Source organism: Nycticebus coucang, chromosome 9, assembly GCF_027406575.1.
Source record: "Nycticebus coucang isolate mNycCou1 chromosome 9, mNycCou1.pri, whole genome shotgun sequence".
Taxonomy (NCBI): Eukaryota; Metazoa; Chordata; class Mammalia; order Primates; family Lorisidae; genus Nycticebus; species Nycticebus coucang.
In genome coordinates, this window is record NC_069788.1 from 119,955,468 (window position 1) to 119,980,651 (window position 25,184).

The 25,184-nt window shown below is 43.2% G+C and overlaps 1 protein-coding gene across 1 annotated transcript in view; it reads right to left on the bottom strand.

The window, feature by feature from the left end:
* ESR2 (estrogen receptor 2) overlaps positions 1-25,184 on the bottom strand; it is a 58,478-nt gene that overhangs the window by 5,792 nt on the left and 27,502 nt on the right. The window contains exons 5-8 of the mRNA XM_053601266.1: positions 23,720-24,019; positions 20,805-20,943; positions 14,197-14,330; positions 1,589-1,769 (exon numbers count right to left, since the gene is read on the bottom strand). Coding sequence (XP_053457241.1) covers positions 1,589-1,769; positions 14,197-14,330; positions 20,805-20,943; positions 23,720-24,019 — 754 coding nt within the window. The remainder of the gene's footprint in view (positions 1-1,588; positions 1,770-14,196; positions 14,331-20,804; positions 20,944-23,719; positions 24,020-25,184) is intronic.

Genomic DNA, 25,184 nt, shown 5'->3' on the forward strand with positions numbered 1-25,184 from the left:
TGAACACTGAGTTAGTAAATACTGAAGCACTGCCTCTGGGTCCCTGTGAGCCTCTGCTCACAACTGTTTCATTAGTTGATCAACTTTGTTTGAAATTAACATTAGTTGATTTCATTAATTGATCAACTTTGTTTCACGCTTGAAAGAAGGTTCCCTAACATGTGTTTTCTTTGAAAGGCACGTCACAGCTTTCTTGCACCCAGGAACCCCAGACAACACTTCAGCACCACCGTGGGAGGCCATTTCAAATGGTGAAAACACCCACAAAAATGTACAAACATGACACTAAATAGATTGTGTAAAGGACAATCTTTACACTGTGGGACCTGGAACAGGAAGGCAGAGCATTTTCTCTTTCAGACTGAGCTGGGAACATGCACGGAGAGTGACCCAAAATTTTTGCCAAGGTTATGTATAACCTTGAAAGTGCCATTAAGTATTGATTTGGGAATTAGAAATAAATGTTAGAAGTAGATGAATTCACAAATGTGGAGTCTGCAAATGCAAATGCAAATGCAAAACATGCACGGAGAGTGACCCAAAATTTTTGCCAAGGTTATGTATAACCTTGAAAGTGCCATTAAGTATTGATTTGGGAATTAGAAATAAATGTTAGAAGTAGATGAATTCACAAATGTGGAGTCTGCAAATGGTGAGGAGCGCCTGTATCTATTCTACAAACGGTCATGTGCAGAATCATCATCAAAAAGAAAATAGAAGCTGGGCATGGTGGCAGGTGCCTGTCGTCCCACTATTCCAGAGGCTGAAGCAGGAGAATTGCTTGAGCCAAGAGTCTGAGGTTGCTGTGAGCTATGATGCCACAGCACTCTATCAGGGGCAACAGAGTGAGACTCTGTCTCAAAAAACAAAACAACAAAAAGGAAACAGATGTCTTTCTCATTTCCTCCCCCTCATCCTGGAGGTCTACGTTGTCTTTCCCCACAGCCTTCAGACTCTCCTACTCCTCAGGTGAGCAGTTTCCTTCCATCCTCATCTCCCCTCTTGCAGCCCTGGGGTGAGCTGCCCTCCTCCTGGGTGACACCAAGCACCACCCTACCCAAGTAGCCATCACCAACCCCTTGCCCGGCGTCAGTGTATTCCTATTATGCTCACCAGTCCTCTTAGGTCGCAGCCTTAACATCCCACTGCCACTGAAAGGGAAGGCAGCCCTTGGGAAGGCTTTGTGCAGAGCCCCAGGTTGCCAGCTCAAGGGGACATCTAGGAGAGCTGGATGTTGTCTTTTGACAAGAATGACTGCAGTGTAAGGAGGGGTGGCAGTTCATTTTAGGGAAGGAACTGCCCCTTTTAGGGCTCAATAAACAAACTATAAGCCCCAGCAGCTAGAACACTGATGAGCCCCACCGGATGCCCTGAGGGTCCGATAAGGTGCCCTGGGACATTTTGTTCAGTGTCCACCTGCACCCAGATCTGTGGATACAAATGTGTGAACTGACGAAGCCTTCCGTTCCCTTTCAGGGGTTCATTTTCTGCGACTCGTAAATACTTTCCCCCCAGCTCTTCATCCTCCTCTGAAGGCTCTCCCTGCCCCCACCCATGCCCTGGGCAGAGGCTCTCTGCAGCTCTGTACCTGGTGTGCCTGACATGTGACAAGAGCATCAGGAGATTAGCCAGGCGAGCGGACTGCCTCTCGGAGGAGAGGCCACTCCTGGCGATTACCCAGACCAGCGCATCTGTCACCGCGTTCAGCAAGTGGATCACCTTCCTGCTGCTCTCAGCCTCCTGGGCCGCCGCAGCCAGAGGGGACATGCCTGAGCAAAAAACGAAAGCCAAAGTCATCGCTCTAAGAAAACTGAAGTCGTGTGCTCGGCCATTAAGTGTGCCTATGTTCTCTGAGGTGGGCTGGGCTACTCTAACATCAGCTTACCTGGGGTGAGATCTCTGCACAGGCTCAGCTCCCCGGGGGCTCTTCCCTGAGAGCCAGCCTCATGGCTGAGCGGAAAGGGAAACCTAGCTGAATGCAGGCTGGACTAAAGGACCTCTCCAAGTGACCACCAGGCCCAGAACTGTGGTCTTGCCATAGCAGTAAATGTATGTGGTCACCCCAAACCATTAAAGGATGTTTCTAATGTGTAGTAACAGAAACAGAGAGGTCAGAAGGTGAGGTTAATTCTACTCTTACCCCTGAGAACAACTCCTTGTCTAAGGGGGGTTTAATAAATGTAAACTAGTGGCCAATGCTATGAAGCTTCCCCTGCCACCCTCTCATGCCACTGATAGTAATGCTGGGCCCCTTGCCACCCTGCCCCAGGCCTTGGCATCTCACAGCTCTAGCACCTTGCTGGGTAGGAAGACCACTGACTTAAGGTCAGTCAGACCTACTTTTTTTTTTTTTTTTTGAGACAGAGTCTCATTATGTCGTCCTCAGTAGAGTACCATAGTGTCACCACTCATAGCAACCTCAGATTCTTGGGCTTCACTGATTCTCTTGCCTCAGCCTCCCAAGTAGCTGGGACTATAGGCGCCCGCCACAATGCCCAGCTATTTTTTTGTTGTAGTTGTCATTGTTGTTTTGGCAGGCCCGGGCCAGGTTCAAACCTGCCAGCCCCGGGGTATGTGGCCAGCACCCTAGCCGTTGAGCTACAGGTGCCGAGCCAGACAGAACTCCTTTTTATCAGCCATCTCTATCTCTCCTAGCCTCAGTTCTTCACTAAATAAGACATACAGGAACACATCCCCATAGGTCCCTACCATCCCCCTAATCAGGTAGGTGAGTTCCGCCCGCCCTGTGTTTAATTCCCTTCTGACTTTAGGAGCTGAGATACTGTGATCTCCCAATGTTTGCAAAATAATAGCCCAAGTGAATCTCATCCCACCATTGCCAGCCTAGGTCCTTGAGAGAAATCCAATTAGCTCCTCCTCAACACTTTCAATTTCAAAGCAAGAATAAACAACAAATACTTGAAATCTTTTTCAAAAGAAGATAAACAAATGGCCAATAAACAAATGAAAAAATGCTCAACATCACTAGTCATCAGAGAAATGCAATGAGATATTATCTTACTATAATTAAAATGGTCATAACAAGTCAAACAATAATAGACGCTGGCACTGATGTGGTGAAAGGGAACATTTATACATTGTCAGTGGGAATGTAAATTAGTACAACCTGTGCAGATCAGTGTGGATATTTCTCTAAGAACTAAAAATAGACCTACCGTGAGATCTTGCAATCCCATCACCAGGTTTTTACCCAAAGGAAAAGATATCATTATATCAAAACAGGCCTGCCCTTGTATGTTTATCACAGCATAATTCACAATCACTAAGATAGAGAATCAACCTAAGTGCCCATCAACTGATAAACAGATAAAGAAAATGTTGGAGAGAGAGACACACACACATACATATATATACACTCACGATGACATACATAAGCCATAAGAAAGAATGAAATTATGTCTTTTGCAGCAACTTGGATGGAAATAGAGACCATTATCTTAAGTGTAGTAATTCAGCAACAGAAAAATAAATGTCATATGTTCTCACTTATAAGTGGGAGCCAGACTATGGCTACACAAAGGCACACAGAGGGGTGTAATGGTCATCACAGACTCACAAGGGGGGGAACACAGAAGGGGTGATGGATGAAAAGCTACCTACGGGTACAATGTATACTCTTCAGGCAATGGGTACACCACAAGCCCAGACTCTTCAGTAGAGGCATATAACAGAATCCAACCTGCACCCCTAAATCTATTAAAAAAATTTTAAAGGGATGGGAGAAACAAATACCTGAAATCAACCAGGGAGCCACCCACTCTGTCATGAGAAGGAAGGGTGGCCGGTGCTTCACCATTCACAGAAGTTGTCTTGGCAGTTTTTGTTCTTTATTTTTATTGACACTTTCAGGTCAATTAGAGCAACTAAGTATTAGCAGACAAAAAGGGTCTGGCTGTCACTGTCAGCCAAATGCAGAGATGGGGGTAGGTCCACCAAGCTTTATAATCAGAAGGCCAGTGACTCTGAAGAACAGTGAGAGTAGCCTCTCCAAGACTGTTCTGTTCTTCCATTTCCAAAACCAGTTTTATCCATACACATTCAAAGCAAACACCATATTAACCCTTATCTTAAATAATAAATAATAATCAGTATAACCTATGACCTATTTCAACATTTCCAATTCACAAGTTAATCTCCTAAATCAATTGCCCTGAACTATTCAAGGTAACATTTTTTTAGGTTAAAGCTAAATTTACAAAACAACAAAGATAGAGACATAAGGGTGAAGGTTGCCTAGGTCACTACCAAGAGCAGACCCCTAGGTCTTCTGCAGACTATGGAGGCAACACAGCTCCACACAGTGCCAAGTCAGCATCAAGTGGTTTGGAGAGGGGGGGCACTGCAGTACTGAAAAGGCCTGTGGTACATCAGTTGTACACGCCAGGGCATGTATATACAGAAAGACTAACCTACATAAAATCATCCTAGGAAGGAACTGGGTTGTCAGGGCCAGAGACTCTGTCTCTACAAAAAATTTAAGAATTAGCCAGACATGGCGGTGTGCTCCTGTAATCCCAGCTATTCTAAAAGGCTGAGGTGAGGGGACCAGTTCAGCCCAGTAGTTTGAGGCTGCAGTGAGCTACATTTGCACCATTGTACCCCAGCCAGTGGTTCATGCCTGTAATCCTAGCACTCTGGGAAGCTGAGGCAGGTGGATTGCTTGAGCTCAGGAATTTGAGACCAGCCTGAGCAACAGCGAGACCCCCGCCTCTACTAAAAATAGAAAAACTAGCTAGGCAATGTGGCGGGAACCTATAGTCCCAGACCTCGGGAGGCTAAGGCAAGAGGATCACTTGAGCCCAGAAGTTTGAGGTTGCTATGCGTTCTGACGCCATGGCACTCTACCCAGGGCAACAGTAAAACATCATTATTGGCAATCTAAGGGAAAATATAGAAATAGGAGAAGCAAATAAAAATGGCATTACATGCATCTTTTTGAAAAGAACATGCTAAAACCTCCAAATACCCATTTTGTTGCCTGTCTCTCTCGCCAGCCAGCAGTAACATGCCTGTACACGGAGCATTTACTCGCTCTCATCCAACATGTACATAGGGAGTAATTGCAAGGCAGCAGACCACGGGCAGGGCCAAGGGACAAGACACAGAGCCCTGCCCAATCAGACACACAAGAAACAACAAGAACTAGCCTCCTCTACCTCCAAAAAGCAAAAACATCAGCCAGAAGTCACCATAGGGCACAATTAGATTACTTTTCACAAAACTAAAAAAGCACAGAAAAAAAGGGACGGTCTTGGCAAAATGCCTTGCACGTACCAAAGAAAGTTAAATCAAAGCAAGGACACAATCTCGCTCCCCTTATCGCCTAGGAACAGCTGTGTCCCTCCCACTAGCCCACCTGCTGACATTCTGAGCTGCTCACAGGCCAGGGGAGCAGCCACCCCCTCTTCGAGATTCACCAAGTGTCCTGTGTGTTCAAAGGATGAAAACATAAACTTTCCTTGACTGAAGGTAAATAAATCAGAATTTCTGAAGTGTTTAATAAAAAATCCCAGAATACTGACCAAAGAAAAACATTTCTGGCTTTTGGGAGCTGTGTGTGATATGAGTCTGCTTGTCTCTGTTTTTTTGTTTGTTTGGTTGGTTTTTATTATTTTTTATTATTATTATTGTTGGGGATTCATTGAGGGTACAATAAGCCAGGTTACACTGATTGCAATTGTTAGGTAAAGTCCCTCTTGCAGTCATGTCTTGCCCCCAGAAGGTGTGGCATACACCAAGGTTTCTTTCTTTTCTTTTCTTTTTTTAATTAAGACAGAGTCTCACTTTGTCACCCTTGGTAGAGTGCTGTGGCATCATAACATAGCAACTTCAAACTCTTGGGCTCAAGCGATTCTCTTGCCTCAGCCTCCCAAGTAGCTGGAACTACAGGCACCTGCCCGGCTATTTTTTGTTGTTGTTTAGCAGGTCCACGCCAGGTTTGAACCTACCAGCCCCAGAGCACGGGCCAGCACCCTAACCACTGGGCTACGGGCACCCAGCCTGCTTGTCTCCTTTAAGGAAAGGGGCCTCCAGCCCTGACCCACACCCACTGTCACCACCTCCTGCCCCCAGTACCATGAGGGCACACTGGGACCAGGAAGGGGCCGGTGTTAGAAGCCCAGAAGGCTGGTGCCAGCTGTGCTCTGTGCCCACGTTCTCGATCAGCAGGAAAGGGCACCCCCATCTTTGCTCCCTCTTTTCCTACCCACTGGCTTCAAAGGAACTCTCTTTGTAAATTCAGAGCAAACCAGGGCTTGAGCCGATCATGACTTTCTTAATGTAAAATGTGATTGTCTGGCTTTAACCCTTTCTTTCATTTAACACAAAGTTCCATGGCTGGGCATAGTGGCTCACACCTGTAATCCCAGCTCTGGGAGGCCGAGGCTCAACTTCCATGAGCTCAGGAGTTGAAGACCAGCCTGAGCAAGAGCCAGACCTGTCTCTACTAAATATAGAAAAACTATGGCGTGCACCTATAGTCCCAGCTTTTCAGGAGGCTAAAGCAGGAGGATCACTTGAGCCCAAGAGATTGAGGTTGCTGTGAGCTGTGAGGTTACAGCACTCTGCTCGGGGCAACAGAATGAGACACTGTCTCCAAAAAAAAAACAAAATAAACAAAAATGTTTCATCCTTACTTCTTAAAACTGTTTTGATAAATAAACTTGTTTCTAATTTAAAGTATTTGTAAGGACTATCAACCATTCTTCTTTCTTGTTTTCTTTTTTACGAGTATTATTATATATGCACTCTAATTCCTAAATTCATTTCCTGCTCTAATTCTGTCCCAGGGAAGATTTATCTTGTCTGCAGGTCCCTGGGTAACAAGATGACTGTTCTCTCTTCTCTTAATTTGGCTCTGCTATCACGATAACTACAATACTTGCATGACACCTCTGAGTTTATAAAAACACCTTAACAAACTTTGTAACAGGTTGTTAAAATGAAATATTTTCGGGCGGCGCCTGTGGCTCAAAGGAGTAGGGCACCGGCCCCATATGCCAGAGGTGGCGGGTTCAAAACTGACCCCAAACACTGCAAAAAAAAAAAAAAAAAGAAAGCAGTATTTTCTGTTGTCACTGAGTTTCAAGAGCCACTTCACCAGCTGAGTATAATCCAGCCCCAGCTCCCCCCACATCCTGCCTCTGTGTGGTGAGAGAGTAGTGGCTGAGAGTCAGCCAGAAGGCGCCATCCTTTCCCTCCACTCCCCAGAGAGGAAGATGTGCTTCTTCTACTCAAACCTATACAGGATTAACAAGGTATATATCTTATGTTGTAGAACAAAAACATTTTGTCTAGTTCATTTTGACATTTTGAGTATCTAGAAAACATTGACATAACCAAGAACCAAAGTGAAATTTATTATTATTATTTTTTAATGAAACAGGGTCTGGTTATGTTACCAAGCCTGAACTCATTCCAACTCCTGGGTTCAAGAGATCCTCCCACATCAATTCGAAGTAGCTAGGGTTTATAGGAGCATGCCACTGTGCCCAGCTTGACATGAAATTTACTTGGAAGATATAGTTACTTTCCATTCCATACTATGGAATTAGCAAACATACACAATCCAGAAATATGCAACTATTTAAAACATAACTACTGACAAGCCCTGATGTGGCCACCTGGCAGGCTGACAAGTGCAGATGTGACTGAGCGACATGATCCCAACTTCAGCGTGTCACATGTGCAGGAAAATGGGAGGCCAAACTCTGCAGTAGACTTAGCGTCATTCTCAAGGGTCCTCGAATTTTCAGAATGGGCACTGACTTTGACTTAAAGTCACCAGTGGCATTAGCCCCTCCCAACAGAGTCAGTTGTCCTTTGAAGCCAGTCATTGACTATTCATCTCCAGTTTGCTCTGTAAAGTTTGGATTCAGGCAAAAGGCTGTACTTAAGGACTTAGACCTGGAAACCTGTCCTTTGAAGCTAGCCGTAAAGGTCTTGGAAGATGGCATCTTCTTCCAACATGAGGCTGTTTTGTCTACGATGAAAATCTGTTGTGCAATGTGACCACCTTCATCAGTCTCAGCTAGACCGTCTGGATAATTTGCTGCAGCTTCTATACCACACATGCAGTCACCACCTTGCACGTCTATGTTGTGGAGATGGCTTCTTGCCTTAAACCTTGTGAACTGACTGTGCTAGCATCCAACTTTTCTTCTTTAGTTTCCGCACCTCTCCCAGCCTTCACAGAAATCAAGAGAGTTGAGGCTTTGTTCTAGATTATGCTTTGGCTTAAGGGAATATTGTGGCTGGTTTGATCAAGGCCATTGAAATTTTTTCCATATCCACAGTAAGGCTGTTTCATTCTCTTATTCACGACATGTTCACTGGAGTAGCACTTGTAATTTCCTACAAGAATTTTCCTTTTGCATTCACAACTTGCATTGCTAACTGGTACAAGAAGCCTAGCTTTTGGCCTACTCAGCTCTTGACTTGTCTTCCTCACTAAGCCTAATTGTTTCTAGCTTTTGATTTAAAGTTATAAATGTCTGACTCTTCAGGAAGCCCGTATCATTTGGAAGCCACTGTAGGGTTATTGACTGGCCTGATTTCAATGTTGTTGTGTCTCAGGAAATAGGGAAGCCAGAGCAGAGGGAGGCAGGCAGGAGAATGACCACAACATTTACTGGTTAAGTTTGGCCTCTTATAAGGATGTTATTCGTCACACCCCCAAACAATTACACAGTAACTCAAAGACCACTGAGCACAGATCACCATAACAGATACAATTACAATGAAAAAGTTTGAAATAGACATAAAGTGAGCAGGTGCTGCTGGGAAAATGGTGCTAATAGACTTGTTCAATGCAGGGTTGCCCCTAACCTTTGACTTATAAAAAATGCTACATCAGTCAAGCACAATAAAGCAAAGCAAAGCATAGTAAAACACAGGTGCCTCTTATTCATGCACTTTGTGCTGGGATACAGTTAAATTACCCAGAAATAATTGGATCCTCAGGTCTGCTTTTTCATTCTGTTTGGAGGAACCAAAGCAGTCTTTACAACTAATTTTACTCCACTACAGAAGCAATGCTCTGCTGAGTCCTATACCCAACACCTGGTGGATTGCAAAGTTTCCCCCCTTTGCTGGTAAGAACATGAATGGTTCCTGGCCCTGTGTGAACTTCAGGGATTCTTCTGCCAATTCCTATGCGGTGGTTCTTTCCCTGTCCTCAGTATTCTCATAAGCACGAGCACATTCTCTTCCACCGAAGATCTGAAGAGGCTGCTCTGCTGGTCTCTAGGCTTCTAAGTGTGGCTCTTCCCTCTCAGTACTCTCCCACCAATTTTAGCTTCCTTAGCTGCCCCAAATTCAGAGTTCCATCTCCTTGGTTAGGGAGACCACTAACCCTTGTGATGGTTTATTTTATTTTATTTATTTATTTATTTTTGAGACAGAGTCTCACTTTGTCACCCTTGGTAGAGTGTGGTGGCGTCACAGCTCACAGCAACCTCAAACTCCTGGGATCAAGTGATCCTCTTGCCTCAGCCTCTTGAGTAGCTAGGACTACAAGCACCTGCCACAACGCCCAGTTATTTTTGGAGATAGAGTTGTGCCCTTGTTCAAGCTGGTCTCAAACTACTGAGCTCAAGTAATCCACCCACCACCACCTCAGCCTCCCCGAATGCTGGGATGACAGGCGTGAGCTACCCTGCCGGTCTGTGACAGTTAATTTCCATAACAGATACAATAGTGACCTTAACTATATTAAGACATAAGTGATAAGGCGTTATTTCTGGGTACATCTGTGAGGGTGTTTCCAGAAGAAACTAGCCCTTAAATCAGTCAACTAGGGAAGATACCACCCAATCAGCTAAGGGCCCAGATAGAACAAAAAGACAGAGGAAGAGAAAATTTGCCCTCTTGCGTACACATGTCTTCCTTCCTCCCTTTCTCTTTCTCTCTCAGAGCTGGGATACCCATCTTCTCCTGCTCTAAGACATCAAACTCCAGGTTCTCCAGCCTTTGAACTCTGTAACTTACATCAGAGGTTCCTGAGTTTCTCAAACTCTTAGTCTAAGACTGGTTCTCAGGCCTTTTCCTTCAGACTGAACCATGATTCTGGCTTCCCTGGTCTCTAGTTTGCAAATGGTATATCCTGGAACTACTCAGCCTCCATAATTGCTTGAGCCCATCTCCATAATAAAGCCCATTCATATTTATCTATCCATCTATCTTATCTATCCTGTTGGTTCTTTTTCTCTCAAGAAATCTGATTAATACATCCCTCCCTGCATTGCAACTTGGAAACCAGCTCCAGGCAGTACCGGGCATTTGAACAGCCTGCCTAGTTCACGCTCCTGCTCTGGGGACCACTGTCACAGGCAGCCTATTGTCCAATGTCTGGATGTCTGGTTATCTTATATACATACCATCAGGGCTTTAAAATTTAAGTGGGGGAGGTAGATTCCATTCCTGTTTTTGTTGTGTTTCAGTGCCACAAATAATCCAAAAGAAAAAAGCCTCTGTGTGCAAATCCATAAAAACTAACATAGAAAAGACTCAGCTCTCTTGACAGTGGAAATTTTCCAATAGAAACAGAATCCCATCTTCTTCACAGCAATGATGAACAGAAGACATTTGTTATGACTACCAAGAAAGAAAGGAGCTTTCTAAAACGAAGATTTCTTAAATTGGAGTTTACTGTAAACAAGTCACGCTCATTTATGGCCACAAGCGGGCACCGCAAGCCTCCCCGTCTGTACCATCAGCTGCTGGGGGAGGGACGCACAGACTGATCTTTCCCACTGGCACAGACGCTGCTTCTAACTTTGACAGCAACACAATATGATGTCTCAGAAGCTGAAGTGGCGATAAGGAGCTTGCCAGGCTGTATACTGCAAAGTATTGTAACAAGAAGCAAACTGCTTTCCAAGGAGCACTTCGCCGGATGGAAAAGAGTTCTAAATTATTTCTCAAAGTGAAATAATCTCCAGGATTGGCATTGGATCATCCTCTATTGCCAAGACATGAATGTACTTTTCAACAAATCTTCCCTTTAACAGAGGAAGAAACCGCAGCACCAGCGTGAGATGTCTATAGGCTGCTTGGAAAGGTCAGAAAAAGGTGACTCTTCCATGATCAATTTCAAATCTCCTGCTAGACACTGCCTACATGTACATCAACTTCATCATTGATGTAAGCTGGACCCTCATAATATTTTGTAAAATGTGAGTGGGAATAATGAATGGTGTGGGCTATGTTGGGTGCAAGGGAAATGTCACCTCAGGCACAGAAGGCCAGAATCAGACCCAACTAGGAAGTATCTGAAGGCTGTCTCCAGGGCCTCTGTTCCCTCACCCAGCCCTCGGATCCCTTTTTCTGTGCTTCCTCTCCCTGTTTTTCAGGGCTAACCCCACCCTCCACCCCAGGCCCGACCACCTCCTAGACAGCATCCCATGCTCTCTCCAGAGCTGCTCAAAGTGTGGCTTATTACCAGCCCACAAAGACATAAGTAGAAATTGAATGTAATCATTTAGTAAGTTTTAAGCAATTGAGTAATTTTAAATTATCAACGTAATAACTAATAATAACATAATAAACTAGGATTTGTGTTTTATGCTTTTATTATTCTACTAATTAATTTTTAGTCTATTTTATAAAGGTAACTATCCTATGCTGCGCATGGTAGCTCACACCTGTAATCCTAGCACTCTGGGAGGCCAAGCTGGGAGGATCCCTTGAGCTCAGGAGTTCAATACCAGCCTGAGCAAGAGTGAGACCCTGTCACTACAAAAAATAGAAAAATTAGCCAGGTGTCATTAAGGGCACCTATAGTCTCAGCTACTCAGGAGCTGAACCAGAAGGAACACTTGAGCCCAGGATTTTAAGGATTTTGCTGTGAGTTATGATGATGCCACTATAATCTAGACCAGGTGACAGACTGAGACCTTGTCATTAAAAAATCTGGTCCTTTACCACAGATAGTCTGAGGATTACTGCTCATCAAAACTAGTGCCAATGTACTGGAGACTGTGAAAGAAAAAATGTATAAGGGCTGGAGGGGGCAGTCAGCTGGCCCTGGATCAGGAGGGCAGCCTAGGACCCACCAGGCCACAGGGTCGGCACTGAACTCTGGCTTCAGGAACTGCTGCTTTAGCTGAGTTAAAACGTGATATGATCTGATATTTCCCTATGGTTTCAAGCACTGAGCTCTACAATTGGATAACATCTAAGCAACACAGCCCCATATGTTGTTCAAATAAGGGTATCTGTAAGCCAGCAAGTAAGGATTGAAACTTGGATATACATAGTATTTGAGAAAGAAAAAAAATCAATAACCTAAAGACCCAAAAAAAGTAAACAGCCGAGGGCGGCGCCTGTGGCTCAGTGAGCAGGGCACCAGCCCCATATTCCAATGGTGGTGGGATCAAACCCAGCCCCAGCCAAACTGCAACAACAAAAAAATAGCCAGGCGTTGTGGCAGGCGCCTGTAGTCCCAGCTACTAGGGAGGCTGAGGCAAGAGAATCGCCTAAACCCGGGAGTTGGAGGTTGCTGTGAGCTGTGATGTCATAGCACTCTACCAACAGTGATAAAGTGAGACTCTGTCTCTAAAAAAAAAAAAAAAGTAAACAGTCGAGCAAAGAGATCAATATCAATACCTGGTGTGGTGGCTGGATCAGACACCAGGTAAACAGTGCACTGAGCAGCTTCACAGCTGCCTCGGCACCCAGAACTGCATCCAAAATAACGAATCGATTTACTGCAGTGATGTTCACAATGGTGAAAGAAAGAAATGAGGCACTAGATGTTAAGTAAGGCTCATCAGTAGAGAAATGGTTGAACAATTTAGTGGGCTGCCCTCGTTTCAAAGATTGAGTAGACTTCTCTTGGTTGACCTGGTGGGGATTTCACAGCATTTTAAAAAGTAAAAAAAGCAAGAAGGAGAAGTATTAGTATTTTAAAAATGGAACGCTATCCCAGTATCCATTGGAGGTGAGCTATTACTTTAAGTGATTATCACAGGACAGAAAAAAAGGACCAAGTAACATTACATGAGAAAATAAACAGCAAAGCTAAACCGTCCACGTGTGCTAGACACCTTTCTCATTTCCCACCTGCACCCTACATTTCCCTCAGGTCCAGTTTTCCCTTTTGACCACAGCATTAGTTAGTTCTGGCTCTCACTGCCTCTTGCCACCTCTGCCTCAGTCTCTCCCCTTTCCAGTTAGCCCTCTATGTGGAAGCCAGAATGACCTTCAATAACTCGTATGTGTGCCCAAAGTTCCCTTGCCTGAACTTCTCCTAAGGCTGAATGCAGCAATCTGTAATCTTCATTGCTGCATTCTACAACCTGACCCAGCCTCCTCCCGCTCCGCCCTGAAGACACCTCAAACATCATTCCCTTCTACATCCACTCCGGCATCTCTCCTCCTCCTGTCTCCCCATGGTGCCCTCTGCACACTTTATTATGGCCCTGAGATCACTTTTAATGATCACTTTAATGATCACTTTTTCTCTCCCTCCTTCTCTACACTCTGAACTATTTGAGGGCAGGACTGTCACTTCAATGTCTTGAGTGAATGAATGAACCTATGAAAAGTAGAACCCAAAACAATAAATACAAATACACGTCAACCATACAAAGTGTCTGTGTAAGAATTGAAAAAAAAGCTGAAAGGTAAATATATTATAGTTCTTTTTTCCTTTCTTTTCCAGAAAATGGCTTGAGCTACTTTTTAACTTGACTTGCCAGTCATTCATTCATTAAATGAATAATTTAATTCAACTTACCAAAAGTTAGCTTGGTAGTTTAAATCCCTATACAAAATAAAACAGAGGCATCCAAAAGAAAGTCTTTTTACCCTTTCAAAATAAAATAGAAGTCCAATACTCTTCCTAACACCATGCCGGTTCTACAGGCAGAATCTCTCAACAATAAAACCCAGCCCTGGAGGCGCCTGTGGCTCAGTGAGTAGGGTGCTGGCCCCATATGCCGAGGGTGGCGGGTTCAAACTGTAACAAAAAAAAATAGCCAGGCGTTGTGGCAGACGCCTGTAGTCAGCTGCTTGGGAGGCTGAGGCAAGAGAATCACATAAGCCCAAGAGTTAGAGGTTGCTATGAGCCATGTGACGTCATGGTACCCAAGGGCAGTACAGTGAGACTCTGTCTCTACCAAAAACAAAAACAAACAAACAAAAAATACCCAGCCCAGCTGCGCCATTACTCACTGGAGTTGAGGAGGATTATGGCCTTGACACAGAGATACTCCTCGTGTTGGAGTTTTAACTCGCGAAACCTTGAAGTCGTTGCCAGGAGCATGTCAAAGATTTCCAGAATTCCTTCTACGCATTTCCCCTCATCCCTACAAAAGTTCATTTGGAAATTTAAACAACACAGCTTCAGGCTACCATTAAAAAACAACAAGAAGTGTTTTATTATTCATCTCAAATTTCATCTGAATAATATCTGTAAACATGTTGTAGTTAAGACTTTGCTGACTACAACAAAGTGTGGATGAAACGTTACCTAGCCACGTGAAATTACTACAATTATCTTCATATACAGAAGACAGGGCATGTCCTACAAATCCCTAAAGTAGATATGTAGATAAGTACTATTTAGGCAAACATATGCCCTGGAACTACATTTTCCTTCTGCCTGTTCACCAAATGTTTTTGCACAGGAACACCACTGCTGTTGATCATGTTCATCCTAAGTCATTTCAGTCAACTAGCCCACATGTGACACATATTCCTAAAATGACCCAGTCTGTGTTCCCACCAGGAAGTGTTACTGAGGGAGACTGATCGTTACAGAAGCAAATATTCCAAGAAGAAATAAACCTCAACTCTCTAGACCTCAACTCTCACTTCCTGGTGGTCACTTAGAAATTGGCATAGCAGCTAAGAGACATTAAAATATAATTTGGAAAAAGCAAATATGATATGCAAAGAAATCACAGTGAGAGAAGATGGATTGGAATCAGGAAAAGAAGATAGATGTGGAGATGGGGAAATCTTTTACTTACTGAAATTATTTTTAAACAAAATATTGTAGATAAACTTTGAACCATATAATCAAAATTCTTTTCAAAAACAACTTACAAAAGTAAATTTTAAAATATACTTTGGAAGTAAATTACTTAAAACTTTATTAGAAAATAGCAGCTTGTATTCACTCCAGCTAGGCACATTATCACATTATTCCATCTCATTGCTCCCCCAAATTTTCTATTATTATCAGTGGCAGAGTAATTGGAAGCCCTTAACAAGCAGACGACATTGCCATGAAACCCTCGTTCACTCCTGAAAGTCTGCAGCACACAAGGAAGGGCAATGGATTTCTGCAGATTCCACTGTTAGTCTCTTTAGCAGTCTCTAATGGGAGCTCAAAAAACTGGCTGTTCCCCTCATCCTTCCCCCTAGCTAGGACATTTCTAGCAATAGCGGTATTTGGGGGAAGAGCTTTGCAGAATTTAAGTGAACTGATGATAATAGGTACCACCAATTAACCCTGGGGAAGCCTTCCCCATTAAGTGCAGTGCCACACAGCTCACTAGGATCCTGCATCCCAAGGTACTGGCACCTCCCTCCCCAGATTCTCTTAAGCAGGTCTACAAGTATGCAAATTGCTCACTTACAACAAAGCATGCTAACTCCTACAGACACTTGCAATTTTTAGTAAGTGCATAGGTTAAATAACAAAACACCAGTGCCCCCTAGAAGTCATTCATGGGGAAAGGAGAGAGACTTTGGAGTTTAAGAGCCCTGGGCAAACAGTGGCAAAATCTACAGGAAATCTTCAACCCTCCCCTCCAAGCACCTCTCTAGCTTTGGGATCTCCCAGGCAGACTTGTACAGACATCCAGTAAGAACAGCATAGGCCATGGACACAGCCCACACAAAGAAGAAATACTGGAATTCTGAATGCCCCTCACACCACATTAAGTCATTTTGCCTGGAGACAATAAATTATTGGAAATTGTTGGGCTTGAGAACATTAGATACCAAGAAAAGCTGGTTTTAAAATATGTTTGGGGGGCAAAACAAAAAATCCACCAACTTCTGCATTGATGGTTTAATAGTTTAGCTCTTCTGTGAGTCTCAAAGTCTTACACACACATGCACAACTCACACTCCCCTCCTCTCATATGGTAAGGGGACCCATCTGAAATCAATCCTGTTTTCTAGAAGTTGCCACCTGTACTTAAAAACAATCCCTAAATACTGAAATTGATACCAGTTTCTCATTAAAATACATGCAGTTTTTAATGCAAATTATTATTTTAAAAGTGGAGAGTGTACATACGGTGGCCTCTTGAGAACTAACAAATGCTATAACTCATAGTAATCAGAGGATATATATCTCATGGAAAAGTGAATTTCTAAAGAAAATCTAAAGAACTGGGTCTGATTTCTTTTTAGCAGGTATAATAGCCAACCATGTTACACCTGGCAAAGTATTAACTTCACAGGCTATAGAAACCAAATATATTTCTACAAAATAAATAAGAAGTCTAGAGGTAATAAAGTATGACATTTCATTAATGACAACCTAATAAACTTCCACTTTTTTTTTTTTGAGACAGAGCCTCAAGCTGTCGCCCTGGGTAGAGTGCTGTGCCATCACAGCTCACAGCAACCTCCTCCAACTCCTGGGCTCAAGCGATTCTCTTGCCTCCGCCTCCCAAGTAGCTGGGACTACAGGCGCCCGCCACAACGCCTATTTTTTGGTTGCAGCCGTCCATTGTTGTTTGGCGGGCCTGGGCTGGATTCAAACCTACCAGCTCATGTGGCTGGCACCTTAGCCGCTTGAACCACAAGCGCCGAGCCTAAACTTCCACTTTCAAATAAATTACACAGAACAAAGGGGGGTGAGGACTTTGAAATGACAAATTGATGAAATCTATTTCATTTATTTTGTAATTTTAGATTTAAATTGAATTATGAATAAGAAATTAGGACAGGATTAAAAGAGTTGAAGACAGAGGACATATAATTCGAATGCTAAAACACTGAAATAATTTATCAATCTGACCTACTGATGAAAATTTGTTTTTGCACATTATCCATAAACCAGTATTAAACAAAATTTAGTAATTAGATGTGAAATTTGTTATCACTCTTTTATAAAAGAAAAATATTTTTTGATAATATTTTGGGTTTTTTTCTTTTTTTTTTTATTAAATCATAGCGGTGTACATTGATATGATCATGGGGCATCATTCACTAGCTTCACAGACCATTTACCAAGTTTCACATATACCCTTGTAAGATGCACCGCTGGTGTAATCCCACCAATCCTTATCCCTCTACCCCCCCCCTCCCCTCCCTTTCTCCCTTCCCCCTATTCTTAGGTTATAACTGGGTTATAGCTTTCATGTGAAAGCCATAAATCAGTTTCAGAGCAGGGCTGAGTACATTGGGTACTTTTTCTTCCATTCTTGAGATACTTTACTAAGAAGTAAAGTAAAGTTTTCCATGTAAACATGAAAGAGGTAAAGTCTCCATCTTTCTTTAAGGCTGCATAATATTCCATGGTGTACATGTACCACAATTTATTAATCCATTTGTGGATCGATGGGCACTTGGGCTTTTTCCATGACTTAGCCATTATGAATTGGGCTGCAATAAACATTCTGGTACAAATATCTTTGTTAGGATGTGATTTTTGGTCTTCTGGGTATATGCCCAGTAGAGGGATTACAGGATTGAATGGCAGATCTATTTTTAGATCTCTAAGTGTTCTCCATATCTCTTTCCAAAAGATATTAATTTGCATTCCCACCAGGAGTACAAAAGTGTTCCCTTTTCTCCACATCTGCACCAACATCTCTGGTCTTGGGATTTTGTGATATAGGCTAGTCTCACTGGAGTTTGAATGCGTGGACTTTGCTTTGGGGAACCATATTTTGTACCTACATACATATCTGCGGAGAGTACACCACAGTGGACCTCTGTGTGTGTGACAACAGGAATGAGGGTTGGGGTCATAGGGATAAGGATGACAGTGGAGCCACATAAGGCTTAGAACATGGAAAGGACATAATAAATACGTGAAATTGTGAAATTTCCTGGCTATATACGGGTAAATTAAAATTTAGAAGTGAAAATTCTGTGGCAATCTTGAAGAAATTGAACATACAAATAACTAATATGAATGCGAGCTCAGTACATGTACAGACATATGATTCTATAGACGTCTGTAGACATCTACAACGGGGTTCAAGCCCAGGTCCAAAATTCCTCTGACTTTTTAATAACATTTAATATTAGATAGCTTCTTGTTGATGCTAAGGACACAAAGATGTCTTGGCATATATACTTTTTTTTTTTTTAAGAAGTAGAAGCTCAGGTTCTGTGGTAGGTCTTCACATTGATTGTATGATTCTAGTAGCTACTAAAAGAAGAACTACCTTGTTAGAAAAAAGCTGAGATAACCAGGGTTTCCTCTCATCCTCAGTAGGCTCAAGTTTTCTTGCTGCAGAAGCCTCAACAAGAATAGAGGGAAACAGAAATTACAGTCTCAGTATCCACACATGGGCTGAATTAGTTGCAATCACTGTTTATGTACTCATAACACCACTTGAAGGAACTTTGGTAGGACAATCCAGCAAAAACCAATTATTTTCAAAAAGTGGGAAGATTATTTATTCACTTTGCAAAAAAACATTCAGAATGGAACTCCTTTAGGGAGCATGATCCTGACTTTTTAAATAAGCAACTGCTCCAGAAATATATCTATTACATAAAAGCGTATTTATCTGTGTAAGAGATACGCTAAGTAGCTGAACTATCTGAGACTTGAAATTCTAGATTTTACAAAGTCAATGTGTTAAGAACAACACTAGGACCCAGATGAGGTGGCTCACGCCTGTTAATTCCAGCACTTTTGGAGGCTGAGGTAGGAGAACTGCTTAAACCCAGGAATTTTGAGGCCAACCTGGACAACCCAGCAAGACCTTGTCTTAATCAAACTTTTTCCCTTCTGTAATGTAACTAATAGGTAGGCCTACCATTTATACAGAGTTTGTGTCCATTTACACAAACTTATACACATATTTATGGGAATTAAAGAACTCATGACAGAGGAGAAGAGCTGATTGTACTGAAAACTGGAACAGAGCAGTCACTGGAAATAAACACAAAATTTTTCACCAATTTTGAAATCAATGCAAAAAGTAAAATAATTAAGTCTCAATTTCTGCAAATGTATCAGTTCATCAAGGGATGGAACACTAACCTCTAGCACTAACTTCTAGGAGAATTAATGTGAATATTGACACGCATGTATGGATGACTTAAGTGGAAAATAACAAATGAAGGAAGGAAGGAATGAAAGGGAGCAGGGGCCTGGCTGGGTGGTTGACTTCTCAGCCTGTCCTATAACATGGTCCCCTGAGATGACAGCAGGGGAAGTGGGCTTCTGCAGGGGGCAGAGAGTAGACTAGGGTTGCTCCAAGACAAAAACAGAAAGCAGGTGGATAGTCTGCCTTTTGGCCTCCTCTGTCCCCTTCCAGTTCTCTATCCCGCTAAGAGGCAGTTTACTGTTGTCCCTAAGAATGTGGACTTTACAGCCCCAAGTCCAGCTCCACCACTTACTACCCAGTAGCTGGAGGCAGATCACTTAACCTCCCATTTCCATATCTGAAGGACAAGGATGATAATGGTGCTCATCCCCAAAGAACTGTCAGGAAGATTAAATGAGTCAACACCTGTCAAGTGTACATGCAAGCCAATAAAGGAGCTATTTTGATCGTCACTAATGGGTCTGATTCCCCGCATGGCTCTGAATTTCCAGGGCCCCCCTCTGTGGATGGCTCCTGCTCAAGCCATGTCCCATGTTCCCATGCTCGGGCTCTTCCCAAACACCCTGTTCTCTGCCAAAACACCTCAATTACATAGAATGGGTGCTGATACCTTGGGAATTCACTCTCTATCTGCCTGAGGTATACATGGGGGTCTTCTGATGATTTAAAGTGGTGACAGGCTTGTAATGCAAGAGCTGGGGCAGACACTTTCCATTCACAATACGAGGCATCAAGTTCTAATGTGGCTGAGCATTCAACACTGACACTTTTCCAACATAAAGGGCATGGAAATCAACTTCCACGGAGATTTTCAAACTGTTCAAATTCATCAATAGAGTATTCCACTTCTTTGCTAAAGGGCTTGGCAGTTGTATATCCCAGCTTTGCCTCCATAAATAGTTGGCGTAAGTCAGTTAAAAACTGGTTGCTTTTCTGTGTCATCTTTAGAAGAAAACTAAATGCAACCAAGTCACGGCTTCAGCACCATCATTTCCCAATTTCTGTTGATTTTCCTTTGGTTTTGATAACCACTCCTTCTACCACTATTGCCAAAAATGCTATATAGTGCATGCCTTAGAGTTAAAGCACGTGAAAATAAACTTAGCACATTTGTAAGAATTTTATCACCTGACTAGATAGTTCAAGATACAATCAGTCTCTGTAGGTGGAAAAACAGTAGGATGACTAAAGATTATAGCCTGAAAACAAAAGTCTGTGTTGAGTTGTACACTTAGTGGCCACACCCCTGCAGGGTATGGTCCCGTTGTGCCGCTGGCCTGTAAATGCTGCTGCAAACTACAAATGAGTTACAGGACACTGAATTCTTGTACCCATGCGCTCTCTCGCTCTCTCTCTCTCTCTCTCTCTCTCTATGGTTCCTGACCCAGTGAAGGAACTGGGAACATTTTCATCTTTTAATTGCACTCCAGGTGTGAGATCTTAATTGCAGCATCCGGGACTTTGTGCCCCCTTGCTAAGCCCTCACTCAAACAACTTGGAAAAGCAACACAATGTATTTTTCCTCACCTGTCCAGAACAAGGTCTGGAGCAAAGATGAGCTTGTCAGGGTGGTCGATGGAGCGCCACATCAGTCCCACCATTAACACCTCCAACCAGCAGTTCTCCAAGAGCCGCACTTGGTCCAGCAGGCTGAGCTCCACAAAGCCTGGGGGAAAGCAAGAGGCCATGAGACACACCTACCCTGCTCCACAGCTCCTATTTCTGCAAAGACAGAATGGCAGTTTTAAAATGCTAAGAAAACACAAACAATATAGAGAAACAATCAATAAAGATGTGGTTTAATGCTGCTTAAAGGAAGACAATTATGATGCTTAAGTTATGCAATTCACAGTTCCCAATCTTGGGCCCCTTCTAGAGACAAATATACTTCATTTAGAACTCATAAAGCACTACGACCTGGGCTCGTTCAGCTCCCCAGGCAGAGGCAGGAGAGGAACAGAAAACCAGAATAACTCTTTGTTAGCTGTATCCTCCTCGGCACTGCTGAGAAAGATATTGCTTGGGTGCCAGTCAGAGGGGCTACCCACCTGACCCCATCCATGACTGGGCCCAGGAAGGGTGGGAGAACAGGGTAGGTAGAAGCTGGGGGTCAGAGCGAGGGGGGAACATGCAGAAAGAAGCACCAGCCCCTGCTGAAAGTCAAGGCTTCATCTGAAATGGTTTCCCTGTCAATGTTAGGATCATTCTTCTGCATAGAAGTAGTGCTTCTAGGTGATTCCATTCCAAAGAGCAAATACACACGTAACCACCAAAACAGGTCCCAATAACCTTATAGTATTCACAGGACTGGAAAGACACAGGTAATCAATGTCTTGGCATGTGAGCACTTCAAAAGCTAAGCAGACACAACACCACAATTTCCTTTACAAGTCATGATAAAAGTGGGAGCCAGTGTAATATAAATATAGGAAAGAAAGGCACAGCCTCGGAGTGGCTGGACCCCATCAGCCTCTTCCTAACTGGTCATTAATATCCTTTTAAAGTTCTCGTTTTTCTTACAGGAAAAATGGGGGTAATAAAGCTACCTCTGAGAATTTCCTACAGGTAGGAAGAATCTCTTATCATTCTCATTCTACAGATGAGGAAACTGTACAGAGAACACAATGGTTCAAGTCTGAACAATTATAATGTCGATCTGCATAAAGGATAAGTTAACGGAATAATGAATGTAAAGATAAATACTTTCCAAAGCCACATGCTATGCTTAGCTCAGCTAAAAGAGGGAAAAAAGAAATCACCCCTTAAAACTATGTCTAAATTTTTTGGAAAAACTTTCAAAATACCACGCTTGAATAGGGAATCATACAACTTAAGAGTTCAGTTTTGTTATGGCGCAAAGAATCTGCACAGCTTTCAGCAGGGGTAGTTTCACCCCACTCTCCACATGCAGTCCTGCAAAATGGTGTTTGAAACACATTTAAAGCAAAAAGCAGAGGAATGCACATCAGCACTGTCTCCTCTAGGAAACAAGTCCAGTGAAGGTGAAGATGCTGGAAAAAACAAAACCCAAACCAGAAAATTTCAGGAAGCTCAGTAGGAAAGGACTCAGGCCAACAAATAACCCTCCAAAGACACTATCACTGAGGGCCTGTTCCCACAGCTCTTTACCCACAACTGCTCTTCCCTCAGCAGCCACCTCTCTTAATCTCTGCAGTCCACCTAACGCAGCTGCTGCCACGAGAGGGCCCCCAGCGGCTCAGAACCTGGAGAGAGACCTCATTTCTTACACAACTGTAAAGAAGCATATGGAAGAGGTTCTTCAGTGGGGTTAGGGGGTGTAGTCATTATAGGTTAGAATCCTAGATTGATTTCTCCACAGAAACACCAATTCAAAGGATAATTAGCAGGTATTAAAAATTAATACAATACAGTACTTCAGGTATATATTACAAATGGGCCGAGGGAAGTGACTACCTTATAGGAGGGGAAATGCGAGTTCCCAGTGACAACTCCTGAGGAGCTAAGCCCATGTTTTTTTATTTTTTGTTTTTTATTTATTTATTTTTCTTTTTTCTCTTTTTTTCTTTTAAGCCCATGTTTAAAGTGATGGCGCCCAGGGGTACTGGCCTACAAACTTCACATTACTTCAACTGTTGAAGTAGTCTGTCCATGTATGCTCATATACGTACAAGACACTGATCCTTTCTCTGCTGGAAATTTTATGAAATACTATTTAGATCTGACAAAGCTTTCACTTTCATTTTGGTCACACCACTCTGGTCCTCTCGAGATGAGGGGTCCACAGCCAAGAGACAGATCAATGTGGACCCCACATTCCTGCCTCTCAACCTTGTTCCGGGTCCCTCTAGAGTTTCTTGCCAAATGACTCCCAGCTCAATTGCAGAGCGTGAGTGGGCTGCTTCCAGGGTCCATCCTCCCAGACCGCCTCTAGGCTTGAGAGGCAGCCACTAGGCCAGTTTGGGGAGGGTGCAGCCAGATGGCTTGAAGTGTGCCAAGGCAGTATGTGGCCATGTGCATATCACCACCACTTTTCCACATCTGGGAAATTCCTCTCAGAGGAGTTCAAGAATTCTGAATCAGGCTCAGTTCCGGTAGCACAGTTGTTACGGCACCAGCCACATACACTGAGGCTGGCGAGTTCAAACCCGGCCAGGGCCAACTGCAACAACAACAACAAAAAGCCAGGCGTTGTGGCGAGCGGCTGGCGAGGTTGAGGCAAGAGAATCGCTTAAGTCCAGGAGTTGGAGATTGCAGTGAGCCGTGATGCCATGGCACTCTACTGAGGGCGACAAAATGAAACTCTGAGCCTGGCCTTGCTAAAGGTATGTCTGTCAAGATAGGAGGAACGAGCATATTTCCTTCAGAAGTTATAAATCAGGCTGTTAACATATCTAGGCATAGTTTATGGACCCACTTCGCACTCCTGCCCCTTAAATGTTACGAGCAGGTTTTTCTCCTACCCGGAATTTTCTTGGCCCAGCCAATCATGTGTACCAGCTCCTTGTCCGCCAGCTTGGTCAGGGACAGCATCAGGGACTCCTGGGTGAAGGGCCCGCCTGGGCGGCTCACCAGCACGCGGGGCGGCTCGGCCTCCAGCAGCGCCAGCACCAGCTGCTCGGGGCTCAGGGCGCTCAGCAGCAGGTCCCGCACGCGGGGCGCAGGGCCGCCGCCCTTCCTGGCTTTGCCTGGGCAACGCCGGTGCTCGGTAGAGCACCGCGGTCTCCGCACTACGTGGTACCCGCATCTTTCTCTCCGCGAGCCTGAAGAGAAAAGCAGATGGTGGTAACACGGCTTCTGACCCTGCATTCAAGCTCCCTGAATGTCAGGATATGTCTGAGAACAGAGGCTTGACTTCCATTTTCTGGAGCCTGTGGGGCCTGTACTAGAGATTACTGCAGCTGTAATTACTACAGCAAAACCCACAACATAACTTTGGGGGACTTAGGTCTCCATTTCAAGGTTATCTGTGGATACCAAATCAATTTATCTTTTAAGGAATGCTGACGTGCCTTAGTTTCCCAACCACAAAAAGAGAACTTTAAGTGGAAAACAGGGAAAAGTTAGACTTCAGCATTCATATTTACGGTTATGAAGAATCCAAATTTACAATACATTCTTAAAATGTTTATATGCGTATGTGTGTGTACACACACACACAGGGTGGCCACAAAGTTCGTGTGCAACTTAAAATAGAGTACATTTGTACACAAACTTTGTGGCCACCCCATATTTTCCTTTTTTTATACTTACACAAATAAGTATATTTCAAATAAATTAATTGCAAAATCTGGAAAATACAGAAGAGAACAAATTTTGGCATAAATTCTTTCAGTCTTCTTTTAAGTTTTTATAACTTTTCCATATTTTATACACAAAATTAAGATCATTATATACTATTTTATAATATGCTTTTTCTCATTTTATTAAAAATGGGTCATTTTATAACACTTAAAAAATCTAGATAGTTCAATGAGTTCAGTATCACTTATTTTAAAAAGTCCCCTGCTGATGGAAATTTAAGTTAGTTCTAATCTCTTTGCTAATATAAATATTACAAGAAAAATATACTCTGTACACGAAATTGCTTCCTTATAAAAATTTAAAAAGTCAAATTTCTGAACCAAGGAATATACATATTAATTTTTATACATATTGACAGATTACTCTCAAAAAGTATTTAAAAATGCATACTTTAAACAATGGTTTTGGCAACATAGTAAGACTTATCTTAAAAAAAAATTTAGAAAAAAAACTTAAGCTGGGCATAGCAGTTCACAACTGTAAGGCAGGAGGATCACTTGAGCCCAGGAGTCCCAGGGTGCAGTGAGCCACCATGACACCACTGCACTCCAGTCCGGGCAACGGAGCGAGACCCAGGCTCAAAACAAAAAACAAACAGTTTGATTATCTATTTCCTTGTAATAC